The 16,258-nt window shown below is 72.6% G+C and overlaps 3 protein-coding genes across 3 annotated transcripts; all 3 read left to right on the top strand.

Annotated features, from left to right (window-relative positions):
* The first annotated feature begins 1,924 nt into the window (after positions 1-1,924).
* On the top strand, positions 1,925-9,099 carry YJU2B (YJU2 splicing factor homolog B). The gene is made up of 11 exons (XM_063322052.1): positions 1,925-2,280; positions 3,515-3,549; positions 4,033-4,086; positions 4,201-4,283; positions 4,409-4,464; positions 5,662-5,722; positions 5,855-5,997; positions 6,088-6,260; positions 7,795-7,933; positions 8,044-8,504; positions 9,094-9,099. The coding sequence occupies exons 2-11, from the start codon at positions 3,547-3,549 to the stop codon at positions 9,097-9,099; spliced, it is 1,179 nt and encodes a 392-aa protein (XP_063178122.1). The 5' UTR covers positions 1,925-2,280; positions 3,515-3,546.
* A 77-nt stretch (positions 9,100-9,176) lies between these two features.
* MRI1 (methylthioribose-1-phosphate isomerase 1) lies at positions 9,177-15,262 on the top strand. The gene is given in 7 exon segments (XM_063322055.1): positions 9,177-9,343; positions 9,431-9,669; positions 11,863-12,056; positions 12,122-12,256; positions 12,259-12,297; positions 13,253-13,477; positions 14,991-15,262. Coding segments are annotated over 7 exon segments (1,092 nt in total). The 5' UTR covers positions 9,177-9,211; the 3' UTR covers positions 15,119-15,262.
* Positions 15,222-16,000, top strand: CUNH19orf53 (chromosome unknown C19orf53 homolog). The gene is given in 4 exon segments (XM_063322054.1): positions 15,222-15,407; positions 15,557-15,612; positions 15,727-15,826; positions 15,829-16,000. Coding segments are annotated over 4 exon segments (276 nt in total). The 5' UTR covers positions 15,222-15,316; the 3' UTR covers positions 15,858-16,000.
* Positions 16,001-16,258: the final 258 nt, after the last annotated feature.

Raw genomic sequence — 16,258 nt, forward strand, 5'->3', positions numbered from 1 at the left:
CCACACGTGTGTGAATGGCCCCACACGCGTGCGTGCACAGCCCCACAGGTGCAGGTGCACGGCCCCGCATACCATGTGCGCAGCCCCACACGCGTGTGTGTGGCCCCATATCTGTGTGCACAGCCCCACACGCATGTGCACAGCCCCACACGCGTGTGCACGGCCCCCCCACACGTGCACAGCCCCACACGCGTGTGCACAGCCCCACACACACGTGCACAGCCCCACACGCACTGTGCGCAGCCCCACACACACGTGCACAGCCCCACACGCACGCGCACAGCCCCACACGCGTGTGCGGGGCCCGTCGCCCCGTCCCGGCACATGTGTGCGTGGCGGCCCGCGCGTGCCGGCCGTGGGGCTGAGCGCAGCCGGACACCGGGCTCAGCCCTTCCCCCCCCCCCCGAGCCCGCCGCGGGGCCCCCCCCCAGCCCGGCTCCCCCCCCCCGTGTCCCCGTGGCCGTGGGGCGGGAGGTGACGGAGGCCCTGGCGCCGTGTCCCCGTGTCCCCGCGCACAGATGGGCGTCCCGCCGTGCCGGCAGCCGGCGCGGGCATCGCTCGGCCCCGCGGACGGGGGGTTTCCGAGCCCGGGGAGGGGACGGAGCCCGGTCACCTGTCCCTCTGTCCCCTTGTCCCTCTGTCCCTCCATCCCTCCATCCCTCTGTCCCCCCTGTCCCCCTGTCCCTCCGTCCCTCCATCCCTCTGTCCCTCCGTCCCTCTGTCCCCCTGTCCCTCCGTCCCTCCGTCCCTCCGTCCCTCCATCCCCCTGTCCCTCCGTCCCTCTGTCCTTCCATCCCTCCATCCCCCTGTCCCTCTGTCCCTCCGTCCCTCCATCCCTCCATCCCTCCATCCCTCTGTCCCCCCCTGTCCCCCTGTCCCTCCGTCCTCTGTCCCTCCATCCCTCCGTCCCCCTGTCCCTCCATCCCTCCGTCCCTCCGTCCCTCCATCCCCCTGTCCCTCCGTCCCTCTGTCCTTCCATCCCTCCGTCCCCCTGTCCCTCTGTCCCTCCGTCCCTCCATCCCTCCATCCCTCCATCCCTCTGTCCCCCCCTGTCCCCCTGTCCCTCCGTCCCTCTGTCCCTCCATCCCTCCGACCCCCCGGGGCACAGGGACACGGCAGCGCAGTAGCTCCAGGGAATGGTGGGGACACGGGGACGGTGGGGACACAGGGACAGCAGGGACACGGTGACAGCAGGGACGGCGGGGGCACAGGGATGGCGGGGACACGGGGACAGTGGGGACACAGGGATGGCGGGGACACGGGGACAGTGGGGGTGCAGGGACGGCAGGGACATGGGGACGGCAGGGATGGCGGGGGCACGGGACGATGGGGTCGGTGGGGACAGTGGGGATGGTGGGGACACGGGGATGGCGGGGACCTGGGGACACGGGGACAGTGGGGATGGCGGGGACACGGGGATGGCAGGGGAGGGAGGGAGGGAGGGATGAGGCCGGGATGGCAGCAGGGACAGGGACGGGGACATCTCCGTCCCCTTGGGGACATGGGGACACACACCCTGTGGTGGGGACAGGGGTCCCTCTGTCCCCTCTGGGACCCCCGTCGCGGTGACGGGGACGGGGACGCCTCCCTCCCCCCGGGACACGGGGACCTAAGTCGCCGTCGCGGGGGTCCCTCTGTGCCCCCGGGGACACAAACCCCGGGGACGGGGACAGGGACACGGGGCCGCGGTGCCACCAGGACGCGCCCCCCCCCCCCCCCCCGCCCGGCTCGCCCTGTCCCCTCCCGGGGGGCAGCGGGGGTCCAGGCTCCCCCCCAGGCCCCGGGGAGACCCCGCAGCCCCGTGGGGCCGAGGGGGGGGGTCCCGGGGCGGGGGGGGTCCCACGCGTGTGCGGCGGGTTCAGCCGAGGACAGCGGCGGGGGGGGGGGGGGGGGCTGGTTTCCACGGGCATCCGAGGGTCCCGTTGCTATGGAGACCCGTTGCCATGAGGGGCCGTGGGTCCCCGTTACCATGGGCGGCTGCGGGTCCCGTTGCTACGGCGCCCGTTGCTATGGGCAGCCGAGGGTCCCCGTTGCCATGGGCGGCCGCAGGTGCCCGTTGCCATGGCGCCCGTTGCCGTGGGCGGCCGCAGGTGCCCGTTGCCATGGCGGCGGCGCCGTGAGGGGGCGCGTGGCGCCCAGCGCGCAGGCGCGGGGGCCGCGGGAGGGGCGGGGTTTCACGCGAGGCCACGCCCCACCCCCCCTTCCGGGACGCCGGAAACGTCACTCGCCGGCGCGTGACGCGGCGGAAGGGGCGGGGACCGAGGAGCGGAGCAGGAAGAGGTCGGTGGGGCCGGGGGGGGGCCGGGCCCGGGGCCTTTAATGGGGGGGGGGGGGGGGCGGCCCGTCCCAGTACGTCCTGGTGACCGGTAACCCCGTACTGGGGGGGGTGGCTCCGTCCCAGTACATACTGGTGGCCATAAAACTATACTGGGAGGGGTGTCCCCATCCCCTTGTCACCGTACTGGGAGGGGGGGCCCCGTCCCAGTACATACTGGTGGCTGGTGAGCCCATACTGGGAGGATATCCCCATCCCAGTACGTACTGGTGACCATAAAACCGTACTGGGAGGGGGGGGCCCCCATCCTGTTATCCCCGTACTGGCCGGGGGGGTGTCTCGTCCCAGTACATACTGGTGACCATAAAACCGTACTGGGAGGGGGGGCCCCATCCCCTTGTCCCCGTACTGGGAGGGGGGACCCCGTCCCAGTACATACTGGTGGCTGGTGAGCCCATACTGGGAGGATATCCCCGTCCCAGTACGTACTGGTGAGCCCATACTGGGAGGATATCCCCATCCCAGTACGTACTGGTGAGCCCATACTGGGAGGATATCCCCATCCCAGTACGTACTGGTGGCCATAAAACCGTACGGGGAGGGGGGGCCCCATCTCCTTAGCCCAATACTGGGGGGGTGTCCCTGTCCCAGTACATACTGGTGGCTGGTGAGCCCATACTGGGAGGATATCCCCATCCCAGTACATACTGGTGGACCATAAAACCATACTGGGAGGGGTGTCCCCATCCCCTTGTCCCCGTACTGGGAGGGGGGGCCCTGTCCCAGTACATACTGGTGACCGGTAACCCCATACTGGGGGGGTGGCTCCATCCCAGTACGTACTGGTGGCCACAAAACTATACTGGGAGGGGTGTCCCCATCCCCTTGTCCCCGTACTGGGAGGGGGGACCCCGTCCCAGTACATACTGGTGGCTGGTGAGCCCATACTGGGAGGATATCCCCGTCCCAGTACGTACTGGTGACCAGTAACCCCGTACTGGGGGGGTGGCTCCGTCCCAGTACGTACTGGTGGCCATAAAACCATACTGGGAGGGGTGTCCCCATCCCCTCGTCCCCGTACTGGGAGGGGGGGGCCCTGTCCCAGTACGTCCTGGTGACCGGTAACCCTGTACTGGGGGGGTACTGGGGGGGCTCCAGTACAGACTGGGAGCCTCCCGGCCACGACCCGCCCCCCCCCCCCCCCCCGGTGACGCGGTTCTTTGTGTGTCCCCCCCCCAGGTCCCGTCCTGCAGCGCTAGAGACCCTTCGCCATGGTGAGTGCGGCCGGGGCCACGCCTGGGCCACTGGGGCCACGCCTGGGCCACCACGGCCACGCTGGGGCCACCGCGGCCAAGCTGGGGCCGCTACAGCCACGCCTGGGCCACCACGGCCACGCTGGGGCCACCACAACCACACCGGGGGCCCTGTGGCCATGCTGGGGCCACCACGGCTGTACCGAGGCCACCGCAGCCATCCTGGGGCCACTGTGGCCATGCCGGGGTCACCACGGCTGCACTTAGGCCACTGTGGCCACACCAGGGCCGCCGGGGCCACCGCAGTCATGCCGGGGCCACCGCAATCGCACTAGGGCCACTGCGGCCGCACTGGGGCCACCCCAGCTGTACTGAGGCCGCTGCGGCTGCGCCAGGGCCACCGTGGCCATGCTGGGGCCACCGGGGCCACCACAGCTGCATGGTGGCCACAGTGGCCACGCCGGGGTCCCTGCCGGGCTCTGACCCCCTTGTTCCCCCCCCCAGGGCGAGCGCAAAGGCACCAACAAGTACTACCCCCCCGACTTCGACCCCGCCAAGGTGAGGGGGCTGCGGGGACACCCGGCTCCGTCCCGGGGGCAACTGGGGGGCAACTAGGGGGCTGGCGGGGGCCACTGACCCCCCCCCCGCCCCTGTTTCCCCCCTCCCCCCCAGCATGGCTCCCTCAACAAGTACCACGGCAGCCACCCGCTGCGGGAGCGGGCCCGCAAGCTGGCCCAGGGCATCCTCATCATCAGGTGAGTGGCCGGGGACCCCCCCCGCAGCGTCCCTGCCCCCGGCCGGGGGCTCGGCCCCGTGTCCCCCCCACCGCGGTGACGGTGACGTCCCCGCGCCGTGTCCCGTGTCGTCCCCCCCTCCCCAGGTTCGAGATGCCCTTTAACATCTGGTGCGACGGCTGCAAGAACCACATCGGGATGGGTGAGTCCTGCCGCCTCCGGGCCCCCAATCCGCCTGTCCCCAACTCCGTGTGTCCCCAGATCCACCTGTCCCCAACTCTGTGTGTCCCTGAATCCGCCTGTCCCCAACTCCGTGTGTCCCCGAATCCGCCTGTCCCCAGATCCGCCTGTCCCCAGCTCTTTGTGTCCCTGAATCCGCCTGTCCCCAACTCTGTGTGTCCCTGAATCCGCCTGTCCCCAGATCCACCTGTCCCCAACTCCGTGTGGCCCCGAATCCGCCTGTCCCCAACTCCGTGTGGCCCCAGATCCACCTGTCCCCAACTCTGTGTGTCCCTGAATCCGCCTGTCCCCAACTCCGTGTGTCCCCGAATCCGCCTGTCCCCAGATCCGCCTGTCCCCAGCTCTTTGTGTCCCTGAATCCGCCTGTCCCCAGATCCGCCTGTCCCCAACTCTGTGTGTCCCTGAATCCGCCTGTCCCCAACTCCGTGTGTCCCCAGATCCACCTGTCCCCAACTCCGTGTGTCCCCGAATCCGCCTGTCCCCAGATCCGCCTGTCCCCAGCTCTTTGTGTCCCTGAATCCGCCTGTCCCCAGATCCACCTGTCCCCAACTCTGTGTGTCCCTGAATCCGCCTGTCCCCAGATCTGCCTGTCCCCAGATCTGCCTGTCCCCAGATCCGCCTGTCCCCTCGAATCCGCCTGTCCCCAGATCCGCTTGTCCCCAAATCCACCGTCCCCGGATCCACCTGTCCCCAAATCCGCCTGTTCCCAAATCCAACATCCCTGGATCCAGATGTCCCCAACTCTCTGTGTCCCCAGATCCACCTGTCCCTGAATCCACCTGTCCCCAACCCTGTGTGCCCCCAAATCCGCCTGTCCCCAACCCTGTGTGCCCCCAAATCCTCCTGTCCCCAAATCCGCCGTCTCCGAATCCGCCTGTCCCCAACTCCCGGTGTCCCTGAATCCGCCTGTCCCCGAATCCGCCTGTCCCCAACTCCCGGTGTCCCTGAATCCGCCTGTCCCCGAATCCGCCTGTCCCCAACTCCCGGTGTCCCTGAATCCGCCTGTCCCTGCGTTCTCATGTCCCTGAATCCGCCTGTCCCCACCTCCCGGTGTCCCCGAATCCGCCTGTCCCTGAATCCGCCTGTCCCCAACTCTCGGCGTCCCTGAATCCGCCTGTCCCCGCATCCCGGTGTCCCCGCATCCGCCGTGCCCCGCCAGGCGTGCGGTACAACGCGGAGAAGAAGAAGGTGGGCACCTACTACACGACGCCCATCTACAGGTGGGGGCCGCGGCCGCGCGCGTCGTTCCCCCCCCGCCCCTTCCCTCCCCCGCTCCTCGGCGGGCAGGCGCAGGGACCCCCGTCCCCGACACCCCCCCCCCGCCCCGCCCCGGGCTGTGTCCCCGTCCCCAGGTTCCGGATGAAGTGTCACCTCTGCGTCAACTACATCGAGATGCAGACGGACCCGGCCGGCTGCGACTACGTCATCGTCAGCGGCGCCCGGCGCAAGGAGGAGCGCTGGGACATGGGGGACAACCAGCAGGTCGTGCCCACCGGTGAGTCCCCCCCCGCCGTGCCCCCAAAACACCCCAGGGACGTGTGTCGTCCCCCCCACCCCCACCCCGGTCACCGTCCCCTTCCTCCAGAGCGGGAGGAGAAGGAGAAGCTGGAGACGGACGCCATGTTCCGGCTGGAGCACGGGGTGGCCGACCGGGCGGCGCTGCAGCGAGCCGTCCCCACGCTGGCCACGCTGCAGGAAGCCCAGAGCGCCTGGAAGGACGACTTCGCCCTCAACAGCCGCCTCCGACAGCGCTTCAGGGTGAGCCGGGGGGGGTGGCCCCCACAGACCCCCCCCAGGCCCCCCCCAGACCCCCTCCACCCGGATTTTCGGGGGGCTGACAGCCCTGTGTCCCATTGTCCCCCCGTCCCCAACGACGTTGCCCTCAACAGCCGCCTCCCACGGCACTTCAGGGTGAGCTGGGGGGGGGGTGGCCCCCCCGGACCCCCCCCAGGCCCCCCCCAGACCCCCTCCACCCGGATTTTCAGGGGGCTGACGGCTCTGTGTCCCATTGCCCCCCCGTCCCCAACAACTTCACTCTCAACAGCCGCCTCCAACGGCGCTTCAGGGTCAGCCGGGGGGAGGGGGGGGCCCACAGACCCCCCCCAGGTCTCCCCCAGACCCCCTCCACCCGGATTTCGGGGGGGGCTGACAGCCCTGTGTCCTGTTGCCCCCCCCCGTCCCCAACGACGTCGCCCTCAACAGCCGCTTCAGTGTGAGCCAGAGGGGCCCCCCCAGACCCCCCTCCACCTGGATTTTCGGGGGGGCTGACATCCCTGTGTCCCATTGACCCCCCCCATCCCCAACAACTTCGCCCTCAACAGCCGCCTCAGGGTGCTTCGGGGTGAGCCGAGGGGGGGGGGCCACAGACCCCCCCCAGACCCCCTCCACCCGGATTTTGGGGGGGCTGACAGCCCTGTGTCCCATTGCCCCCCCGTCCCCAACGACGTCGCCCTCAACAGCCGCCTCCCACGGCACTTCAGGGCGAGCTCGGGGGGGGGGGGGGCCCTCCAGGCCCCCCCAGGCCCCCCCCAGACCCCCTCCACCCAGATTTCGGGGGGGCTGATGGCCCTGTGTCCTGTTGCCCCCCCCCCCCCCGTCCCCAACGACGTCGCCCTCAACAGCCGCCTCCAACGGCGCTTCAGGGTGAGCTGGGGGGGAGGGGGGGGCCCACAGACCCCCCCCCGGTCCCCCCTCCACCTGGATTTCGGGGGGCTGATGGCCCTGTGTCCTGTTGCCCCCCAGTCCCCAACAACGTCGCCCTCAACAGCCGCTTCAGTGTGAGCCAGAGGGGCCCCCCCAGACCCCCCTCCACCTGGATTTCGGGGGGGGCTGACAGCCCTGTGTCCCATTGTCCCCCCGTCCCCAACGACGTCGCCCTCAACAGCCGCCTCAGGGCGCTTCAGGCCGAGCTGGGGGGGTCCCCGCAGACCCCCCCTGCCTGGATTTTCGGGGGGGGCTGACATCCCTGTGTCCCATTGACCCCCCCCATCCCCAACAACTTCACCCTCAACAGCCGCCTCAGGGTGCTTCGGGGTGAGCCGAGGGCGGGGGGGGGCCACAGACCCCCCCCAGACCCCCCCAGACCCCCTCCACCCGGATTTCGGGGGGGGCTGACAGCCCTGTGTCCCATTGCCCCCCTCCCCGTCCCCAACGACTTCGCCCTCAACAGCTGCTTCAGGGCGAGCCGGGGGGGTCCCCGCAGACCCCCCTGCGCCCGGATTTCGGGGGGGGGGGGGGGGGCTGACGGCCCTGTGTGTGTGTGTGTGTGTCCCCCCCACCTCCCGCCCCCCAGGAGGAGAAGAAGACGCTGCGCGAGGAGGAGGAGGAGGCGGCGGCGCTGCAGGCGAAGGCCGGGCTGAGCATCCCGCTGGTGCCGGAGGCGGCGGAGGATCGGCGCTTGGCCGCGCTCCTCAAGTACCACAGCCCCGACTGTGCGTCTTGGGGGGGGGGGGGGGTCTGGGGGGGGGGGGCCACAAGGCTCTGGGGACCTCCGTCCCCCCCCCACCCCCCCGTGACACCCCCCCCCCCGCCTTTCCCGCAGCCTACGAGGAGAAGCAGCGGATGAAGCGGACGGAGATTTCCAGCCGCTCCTGGTTCCCCCCGGCCCCCCCCGGCCGCCCCGGCGAAACCCTTCGCAAGCTGGGGGGGGCGCGAACGCTGCGGGGCCCCCCCCCGACCCCCGCCGGCCTGGGCATCGTGCGGCGTCGCTCGGCGGAGGCGGGGGCCGAGGGGCCGGCGGAGCCCGGGGGGGGCCACGGAGCTGGGGGAGACCGGCCCCCGCAGCCCCCGGCGGATGCAGGGGGGGGACGAGGGGGGGGCGGCCCCCCCTGCCGCCGCCACCTCCCTGGTGGCAGACTATTCCGACTCCGGCTCCGAGGCGGGGAGCCCCTGAGCGGCGTTTTGGGGGGTGGATTTCCCCCCCTCCCCCGGGCTGGTCCTGGGGGGGCACCTAATAACACCCCCCCGGTAATTTATACACCCCCCCCCCCGTCATTAAAAGCCGTTGGCAGCAGCCGTGTCCCCCCTCGCCTTCCTGCGGCCGTCTGTGTGTGTGTCCCCCCCCCGCCATCACGGGGCTCTGTGGGGGGGGTCCCCACTCTGTCCCCTCCGGTGGGGGGGTCGCTTTCCTCTCCCTTTCCCCCCCTCCCTGGCCAAAGTCTGGATCGGGGGCGGGGGGGGGGGGGGGTGTCCCCACTCTGTCCCCTCACCTGGGACACGGGGGGGGTCCCTCTCCCTCCATTCCCGCCCCCCCGCCATGGCCAAAGTCCGGATCGGGGTGTGGGGGGGGGGGTGTCCCCACTCTGTCCCCTCACCTGGGACACGGGGGGGTCCCTCTCCCTCCATTCCCGCCCCCCCGCCATGGCCGAAGTCCGGATCGGGGGGGGGTGGGGGGGGTGTCCCCACTCTGTCCCCTCACCTGGGACACGGGGGGGGTCCCTCTCCCTCCATTCCCGCCCCCCCGCCATGGCCGAAGTCCGGATCGGGGTGGGGGGGGGGGGTGTCCCCACTCTGTCCCCTCACCTGGGACATTGGGGGGGGTCCCCGTTCCTTCCCCCCCCCCCCCCTCCCCGATCCCTCCCGTCTCTCCCAGGCCTAGGTGCGGGTCGTGGGGGGGTACAGCGTGGGGGGGGGGGGGGGGGGGGGGCAGGAAGCCCGTGTCCGTTTTTTCCGGGCCGTTTCCGTCTTCCTCCCCGGGTTCCGGCAGGGCCATGGCGCTGGAGGCCATCCGCTACCGCCGCGGCTCCCTGGCCGTCCTCAACCAGCTCCTGCTGCCCGAGCAGCTCCGCTACGAGCCCGTGGCCAGCGTGGAACGCGCCTGGGAGGCCATCAGGGCCATGGAGGTCAGCCTTGGTGGTGGGGGGGGTCTTGGGGACACCCCCGTCCCCGAGGCCGCCCCGGGTTGGTGACGGGGCGCCCTGTGCCCGCAGGTGCGGGGGGCGCCGGCCATCGCGCTGGTGGGGTGCCTGAGCCTGGCGGTGGAGCTGGCGGGGGGCGCGGGGGGGGACGACGCGGGCGAGCTGGCCGCCTTCGTGGGCGAGCGGCTGCGGTTCCTGCTGACGGCGCGGCCCACGGCCGCCAACCTGGGCCGCGAGGGCCGGCGGCTGCAGGACTTGGCCCGGAGGCGAGCGCAGACCCCCGGCGTCACCGCGCAGGAGCTGCGGGAGAGGTACCGGGGGGGGGACACGGCGGGGGGAGAGGGGGATTCGGGGGGCTGGGAGAGGTGGGGGGGGATATAGAGGTCTCCTGGGGGGATTCGGGGGGCCGGGAGAGGTGGGGGGGAATAGTGGGGTCCCCCGTGGGGGATTCGGGGGGGCTGGGAGGCGTGGGGGGGGATATAGAGGTCTCCTGGGGGGATTTGGGGGGGGCTGGGAGGCGTGGGGGGGGATATAGAGGTCTCCTGGGGGATTCGGGGGGCTGGGAGGCGTGGGGGGGGATATAGAGGTCTCCTGGGGGGGATTCGGGGGGCCGGGAGAGGTGGGGGGGGATAGTGGGGTCCCCCGTGGGGGATTCAGGGGGGCTGGGAGGCGTGGGGGGGGGATATAGAGGTCTCCTGGGGGGATTCGGGGGGCTGGGAGCCGATATTGGGGTCCCCCGCGTGGATCTGGGGGGCTGGGAGAGGATAGTGGGGTCCCCCTGGGGATATCAGGGGGGCTGGGAGAGGTGGGGGGGGATTTTGGGGTCCCCCAGGGGGGATTCGGGGGGGCTGGGAGGCGTGGGGGGGGATATAGAGGTTCTCCTGGGGGGATTCGGGGGGCCGGGAGAGGTGGGGGGGGATAGTGGGGTCCCCAGGGGGGATTTGGGGGGGGCTGGGAGAGGTGGGGGGGGATAGTGGGGTCCCCCCGGGGGGATTCAGGGTGTGGGATCTCAGGGAGAGGGGAGTTTGGTGGGTGTGGGGGTCCCCGGGGGAGGTGGGGGGGGCATATTGGGGTTCCCTGGGGGGGTTTTGGGGGGCTGGGGAACTTGGGGGGGGATATTGAGGTCTCCCGGGGGGGGAAGGGGGCGGATTTGGGGTGTCAGGGGGAGTAAGGGGCGGGTATTGGGGTCCCGGGGGGCTGTGGGGTGCCGGGGAGGGGTGTGGGGTGCCAGGGGGTGTGGGGGGGGTCCCCGGGGGGGCTGTGGGGTGCTGGGAGGGGGTGTGTGGGGTGCCGGGGTTGATGTGGGGTGCCGGGGGGCTGTGGGGTGTGTGTGTGGGGTCCCCGGGGGCTGTGGGGTGCCATGGGGTGCCGGGGGGGGCTGTGGGGTGCCGGGGGTGTGTGGGTCCCTGGGGGGGGTGTGTGTGTAGGGTCCCCGGGGGGCTGTGGGGGGTGCGTGTGGGGTCCCCGGGGGCTGTGGGGTGCCGGGGGGTGTGTGTGGGGTCCCTGGGGTGTGTGTGTGTGGGGGGGGTCCCCGGGGGGCTGTGGGGTGCTGGAGGGGGTGTGTGGGGTGCCGGGGGGTGGTGTGGGGTGCCGGGGGGGCTGTGGGGTGTGGGGGGGGTGTCCCTGGGGGGCTGTGGGGTGCTGGGGAGGTTGTGTGGGGTCCCTGGGGGGGGGTGTGTGTGTGTAGGGTCCCCGGGGGGCTGTGGGGTGCCGGGGGGGCTGTGGGGTGCCAGGGTGTGTGTGGGGGGTCCCCGGGGGGCTGTGGGGTGCCGGGGGGGGTGTGTGGGGTCCCTGGGGGGGGGGGTGTGTGTAGGGTCCCCGGGGGGCTGTGGGGTCCCCGGGGGGCTGTGGGGTGTGTGTGTGTGGGGTCCTCGGGGGGCTGTGGGGTGCTGTGGGGGGTGTGTGGGGTCCCCGGAGGGCTGTGGGGGGTGTGTGTGTGGGGTCCCTGGGGGGCTGTGGGGTGCCAGGGAGGGTGTGTGGGGTCCCTGGGTGGGGGTGTGTGTGTGTAGGGTCCCCAGGGGGCTGTGGGGTGCCGGGGGGTGTGTGTGGGGTCCCCGGGGGGCTGTGGGGTGCCGGGGGTGTGGGGGGGGTCTCCGGGGGGCTATGGGGTGCCGGGGGGGGTGTGTGGGTTCCCTGGGGGGGGGGTGTGTGTGTAGGGTCCCCGGGGTGTGTGTGTGTGGGGTCCCCGGGGGGCTGTGGGGGTGTGTGTGTGTGGGGTCCTCGGGGGGCTGTGGGGGTGCTGTGGGGGGTGTGTGGGGTCCCCGGGGGGCTGTGTGGGGTGTGTGTGGGGTCCTGGGGGGGCTGTGGGGTGCCGGGGGTATGGGGGGGGTCTCCGGGGGGCTGTGGGGTCCCTGGGGGGGGGGTGTGGGGGGGGTCCCCGGGGGGCTGTGGGGTGTGTGTGTGTAGGGTCCCCGGGGGGGCTGTGGGGTGTGTGTGTGTAGGGTCCCCGGGGGGCTGTGGGGTGCCGGGGGGGGGTTGTTCAGCCGCCCGTGTTCCCCCCCCAGCCTCATCGAGCACATCGAGGGGCTGCTGGCGCAGGACGTGGCCGACAACCGCAGGCTGGGGGCTCACGGGGCCCAGCACATCCTGGAGCGCGTCCCCCCCGGCGGCGTCACCCTCCTCACCCACTGCAACACCGGCACCTTGGCCACCGCCGGCTACGGCACCCGCGCTGGGTGGGTGCTGGGGTTCGGGGGGGGTCCCGGGGGGGGGCTGATACCCGTCCCTGACGCGGGGGTGCGTGTGCGTGTGTCCCCCCCCCAGGCGTGGTGCGGGCGCTGCACGAGCGGGGCCGGCTGCGGCGGGTGTTCTGCACCGAGACGCGCCCCTACAACCAGGGGGGGCGGCTGACGGCCTTCGAGCTGCGCCACGACGGGCTCCCCGCCACCCTCATCGCCGACGCGCCGCCGCCGCCGCCATGCGGGAACACGGCGTGCAGGGTGAGCCGGGGGCGGGGGGACGCGGGGGGGACACGGGGGGACATGGGGGGGGACATGGCGTGCAGGGTGAGCCGGGGCGGGGGGGACGCGGGGGGACACGGGGGGACATGGGGGGGACACGGGGGGACATGGGGGGGGACATGGCGTGCAGGGTGAGCAGGGCGGGGGGACCACGGGGGGGACACGGGGGGACATGGGGGGGACATGGCGTGCAGGGTGAGCTGGGGCAGGGGGACATGGGGGGACACGGGGGACACACAGCGTGTAGGGTGACCTGGTGAGGTGGGGGGGACATGGGGGGACATGGGGGGGGACACAGTGTGCAGGGTGAGCCGGGGTGGGGGGACACGGGGGGATGCGGGGGGACATGGGGGGACATGGGGGGACATGGGGGGGACACACAGCGTGTAGGGTGAGTGGGTGAGGTGGGGGGGACAGGGGGGACGTGGAGGACGTGGGGGGACACGGCATGTAGGGTGAGCCGGTGACGTGGGGGAGACAGGGGGGACATGGGGGGACAGGGAGGGACATGGGGGGGACACGGCGTGCAGGGTGAGCCCGGGCAGGGGGACACAGGGGGACACGGGGGGACATGGGGGGGGACATGGCGTGCAGGGTGAGCTGGGGCGGGGGGACACGGGGGGACACGGGGGGATGTGGGGGGACACGGTGTGCAGGGTGAGTGGGTGAGGTGGGGGGGACAGGGACAGGGGGCACATGGGGGGGGGACATGGGGGGGACACGGCGTGTAGGGTGAGCCGGTGAGGTGGGAGAGACAAGGGGGACACGGGGGGACATGGAGGGACACGGGGGGGACATGGTGGGGGACATAGCGTGCAGGGTGAGCTGGGGTGGGGGGACACGGGGGGACACGGGGAGGACACGGCGTGCAGGGTGAGCCGGGGCGGGGGGACACGGGGGTTTGGGGACCGGCTGACGGCGCCCCCGTCCCCAGCGGTGGTGGTGGGGGCCGACCGCGTGGCGGCCAACGGCGACACGGCCAACAAGGTGGGGACGTTCCCGCTGGCGCTGGCGGCGCGACACCTCGGCGTCCCCTTCTACGTGGCGGCCCCCGGCGCCTCCTGCGACCCCTCCCTGCCCGACGGCACCCGCGTCCCCATCGAGCAGCGCCCGCCGCGGGAGCTCACCCACCTGCGGGGGGTCTGCCTCGCCCCCCCCGGTGCGGCGCGGGGGGGGCCGGGGGGGGGGGGGGGGGGATGGGGGGGATGGGTCCCCCCCCAAGCGGGTGGCGGGGGTCGCCGGGGGGGTGGCGGGTCCCCCCCCCAAACGGGTTCACATGTCCCCAAGGGGGTGTCGGGGGTCCCCAGGGGGGTGGTGGGTCCCCAAGGGGGTGGTCGGGTCCCCCCCAAGGGGTTCAGGTGTCCCCAGGGGGGTGTCACATCCCCCCAAGTGGGTGTCGCATGTCCCCAGGGGGGATGGTGGGTCCCCAAGTGGGTGTCGCGGGTCCCCAGGGAGGTGGTGGGTCCCCCCCAAAACGGGTTCACGTGTCCCTAAGGGGTGTCAGGGTCCCCGGCGGGGTGGTGGGTCCCCAGGGGGGTGGCGGGTCCCCGAGTGGGTGTCGGGTCCCCCCCAAAACAGGTTCACGTGTCCCCAAGGGGGTGTCAGGGTCCCCAGGGGGGTGTCGGGTCCCCCCCAAAACGGGTTCATGTGTCCCCAAGTGGGTGTCGCATGTCCCCAGGGGGGTGGTGGGTCCCCAAGTGGGTGTCACGGGTCCCCAGGGAGGTGGTGGGTCCCCAAGGGGGTGGCGGGTCCCCCCCAAAACAGGTTCACGTGTCCCCAAGGGGGTGTCGCGGGTCCCCAGCAGGGTGTCGGGTCCCCGGGGGGGTGGCGGGTCCCCCCCAAAACAGGTTCACGTGTCCCCAAGGGGGTGGCGGGGTCGCCGGGGGGTGTCGGGCCCCCCCAAAACGGGTTCACGTGTCCCCAAGTGGGTGTCGGGGTTCCCCAGGGGGGTGTCGGGGTTCCCCGGGGGGGGGTGGTGGGTCCCCAGGGGGGTGTCAGGTCCCCCCCAAAACAGGTTCACGTGTCCCCAGGGGGGTGTTGCGTGTCCCTAGGGGGGTGTCGCATCCCCCCAAGTGGGTGTCGCGGGTCCCCAGGGAGGTGGTGGGTCCCCCCCAAAACGGGTTCACGTGTCCCCAAGCGGGTGTCGGGGGTCCCCAGGGTGGTGGGTCCCCAGGGGGGTGGTGGGTCCCCAAGTGGGTGTCAGGTCCCCCCCCCCGGCCATGTGGGTGTCGCGGGTCGCCAGGGGGGTGTTGTGTCCCCAAGGGGCTGGCAGGTCCCCCCCAAGGGGGTTCACGTGTCCCCAGGGGGGTGTCGAGTCCCCCCCGGGTGGGTGTCGGGGCTGGGAGAGGGACGGGGGGGGGGGGATATTGGTGTCCCCCAGGGGGGATTTGGGGTGTCACACGTGTGTGTGTCCCCCCCCGAGGACAGCAGTGGGGCTGGAGCGGAGCCCCATAGGGTGGGGGTGTCCCCAGGCCCCCAGGCTGCTCACAGGCCGGGGGGGGGTCCCAGACGGGTCAAGGGGGTCCCATATGGGGCAGAGGGTCCTATATACGGAGGGGGGAGGTCCCATATGGGGGGGGGGGGCGTCTCCCATATAGGACCTGGGGGTCCCGTATGGGGCGGTGGGTCCCATCCCTGGGGCTGCTCTGACCCCTCCCCCCTCCCCCCCGCAGATATCGACGTGTGGAACCCGGCCTTTGACGTCACGCCGCATGACCTCATCACGGGCGGCATCATCACCGAGTGGGGGGTGTTCGCCCCCGGCGAGCTGCGCGCGGCGCTGGCGGCGCGCGGGCATTAAACGCCACTTCCGGCGCGGGGTGGAAAGAGGAAGAGAGAGCGCTTCCGCCTCGCTGTATCCGGCATCCCTTGCGCCGCGCGCCCCGCCATATCCCGGCGTCCTTTGCGCCTTGCCGTATCCCGGCACCCCTCGCGCGCCCCGCCCCGCCCCCGTTTCCCGGCGTGCCCCGCGCGCGGAACCCGGAAGCGGCCGCGGAACATGGCGCAGGGGAGGCCCAAAGCGGCGGCGAAACGGCCCGGGCGGGGGAAAACGACCCCGTCCCGGGCGACGAAGGGGCCGAGGAAGGGAGGTGAGGGGCGGCCGGGGCTGTGGGAGGCCGGGGGGCGGGGGAGGTTCCCCGGGGTGGCTGTGGGGAGCCCCGAGGCGGGGGAAAGAGGGTACCGGGAAGGGGGAGGGCGGGCTCCGGCTTTGCGCCCACCCGTCCCCCTCCCCGCCCAGGCCGGACCATCGCCCCCAAGAAGGTCCGCGTGATCCAGCAGCAGAAGCTGAAGAAGGTGAGGAGGGGGCGGGGAGAGGGAGGGAGAGGGGTTGAAGGGTTGGGGGGGGGGCGCCCCGGCGGTGCCCCCCCCACTAACACCCCCCCCGCTTCGTGTCCCCCCTCCCCGCAGCGCCTGGAAGTCGCGATCCGGCTGAAGATCGAGCGCGAGGCCGGGCAGCGCGCGGGCAGCGCCCTCCCCCACGCGCTGGGGGGCGCGGCCGCCCCTCCCCCAAGGGCAAGGCCAAGAAGGGGCGGGGCTGAGCCCCTCCCCCCACCCCACCCCCCCCCGCCGGGACACGCCCCTCCCGGGCGATGGGGGGCGGGGGGGGGGATGTCACGAGCGCGTCCGTCCTCAGCCCCGCGGTCGGTGCCGAATAAACGGGGTTTGGGGGGGGAGCGGATGCCCCCCCCCCCCCCCTTCCCCCCACTGATCGTGCCTCTGCCTCCGGGGGGAGGGAGGGGGTGTGTGTGGGGGGGGGGGGGCACCGGGATGCGGTGGGGGGTCCCCGGGGATTCCCTGGGTCCGTATCTCGGGGGGGGCGACGGAACGGTCCCGGGAGGGGTTGGGGTACCGAGTCCGGGATCTCGGGGGGTGGGGTGGGGGGGCAAGCACCACGGAGGGGGGGCCTCCCGGGGGGGCTCGAAGGAGGGTGTTGGGGGAG

The sequence above is a fragment of the Chroicocephalus ridibundus genome, unplaced genomic scaffold (genome assembly GCF_963924245.1).
Source record: "Chroicocephalus ridibundus unplaced genomic scaffold, bChrRid1.1 SCAFFOLD_763, whole genome shotgun sequence".
Classification (NCBI taxonomy): domain Eukaryota; kingdom Metazoa; phylum Chordata; class Aves; order Charadriiformes; family Laridae; genus Chroicocephalus; species Chroicocephalus ridibundus.

Bases quoted from the DNA above. Each gene is read 5' to 3' on its own strand.
- YJU2B (XM_063322052.1), top strand. The intron at 4,284-4,408 runs GTGAGTGGCCGG...CCCCCTCCCCAG, and splicing joins CAGGGCATCCTCATCATCAG to GTTCGAGATGCCCTTTAACA. The intron at 5,998-6,087 runs GTGAGTCCCCCC...CCCTTCCTCCAG, and splicing joins CCAGCAGGTCGTGCCCACCG to AGCGGGAGGAGAAGGAGAAG.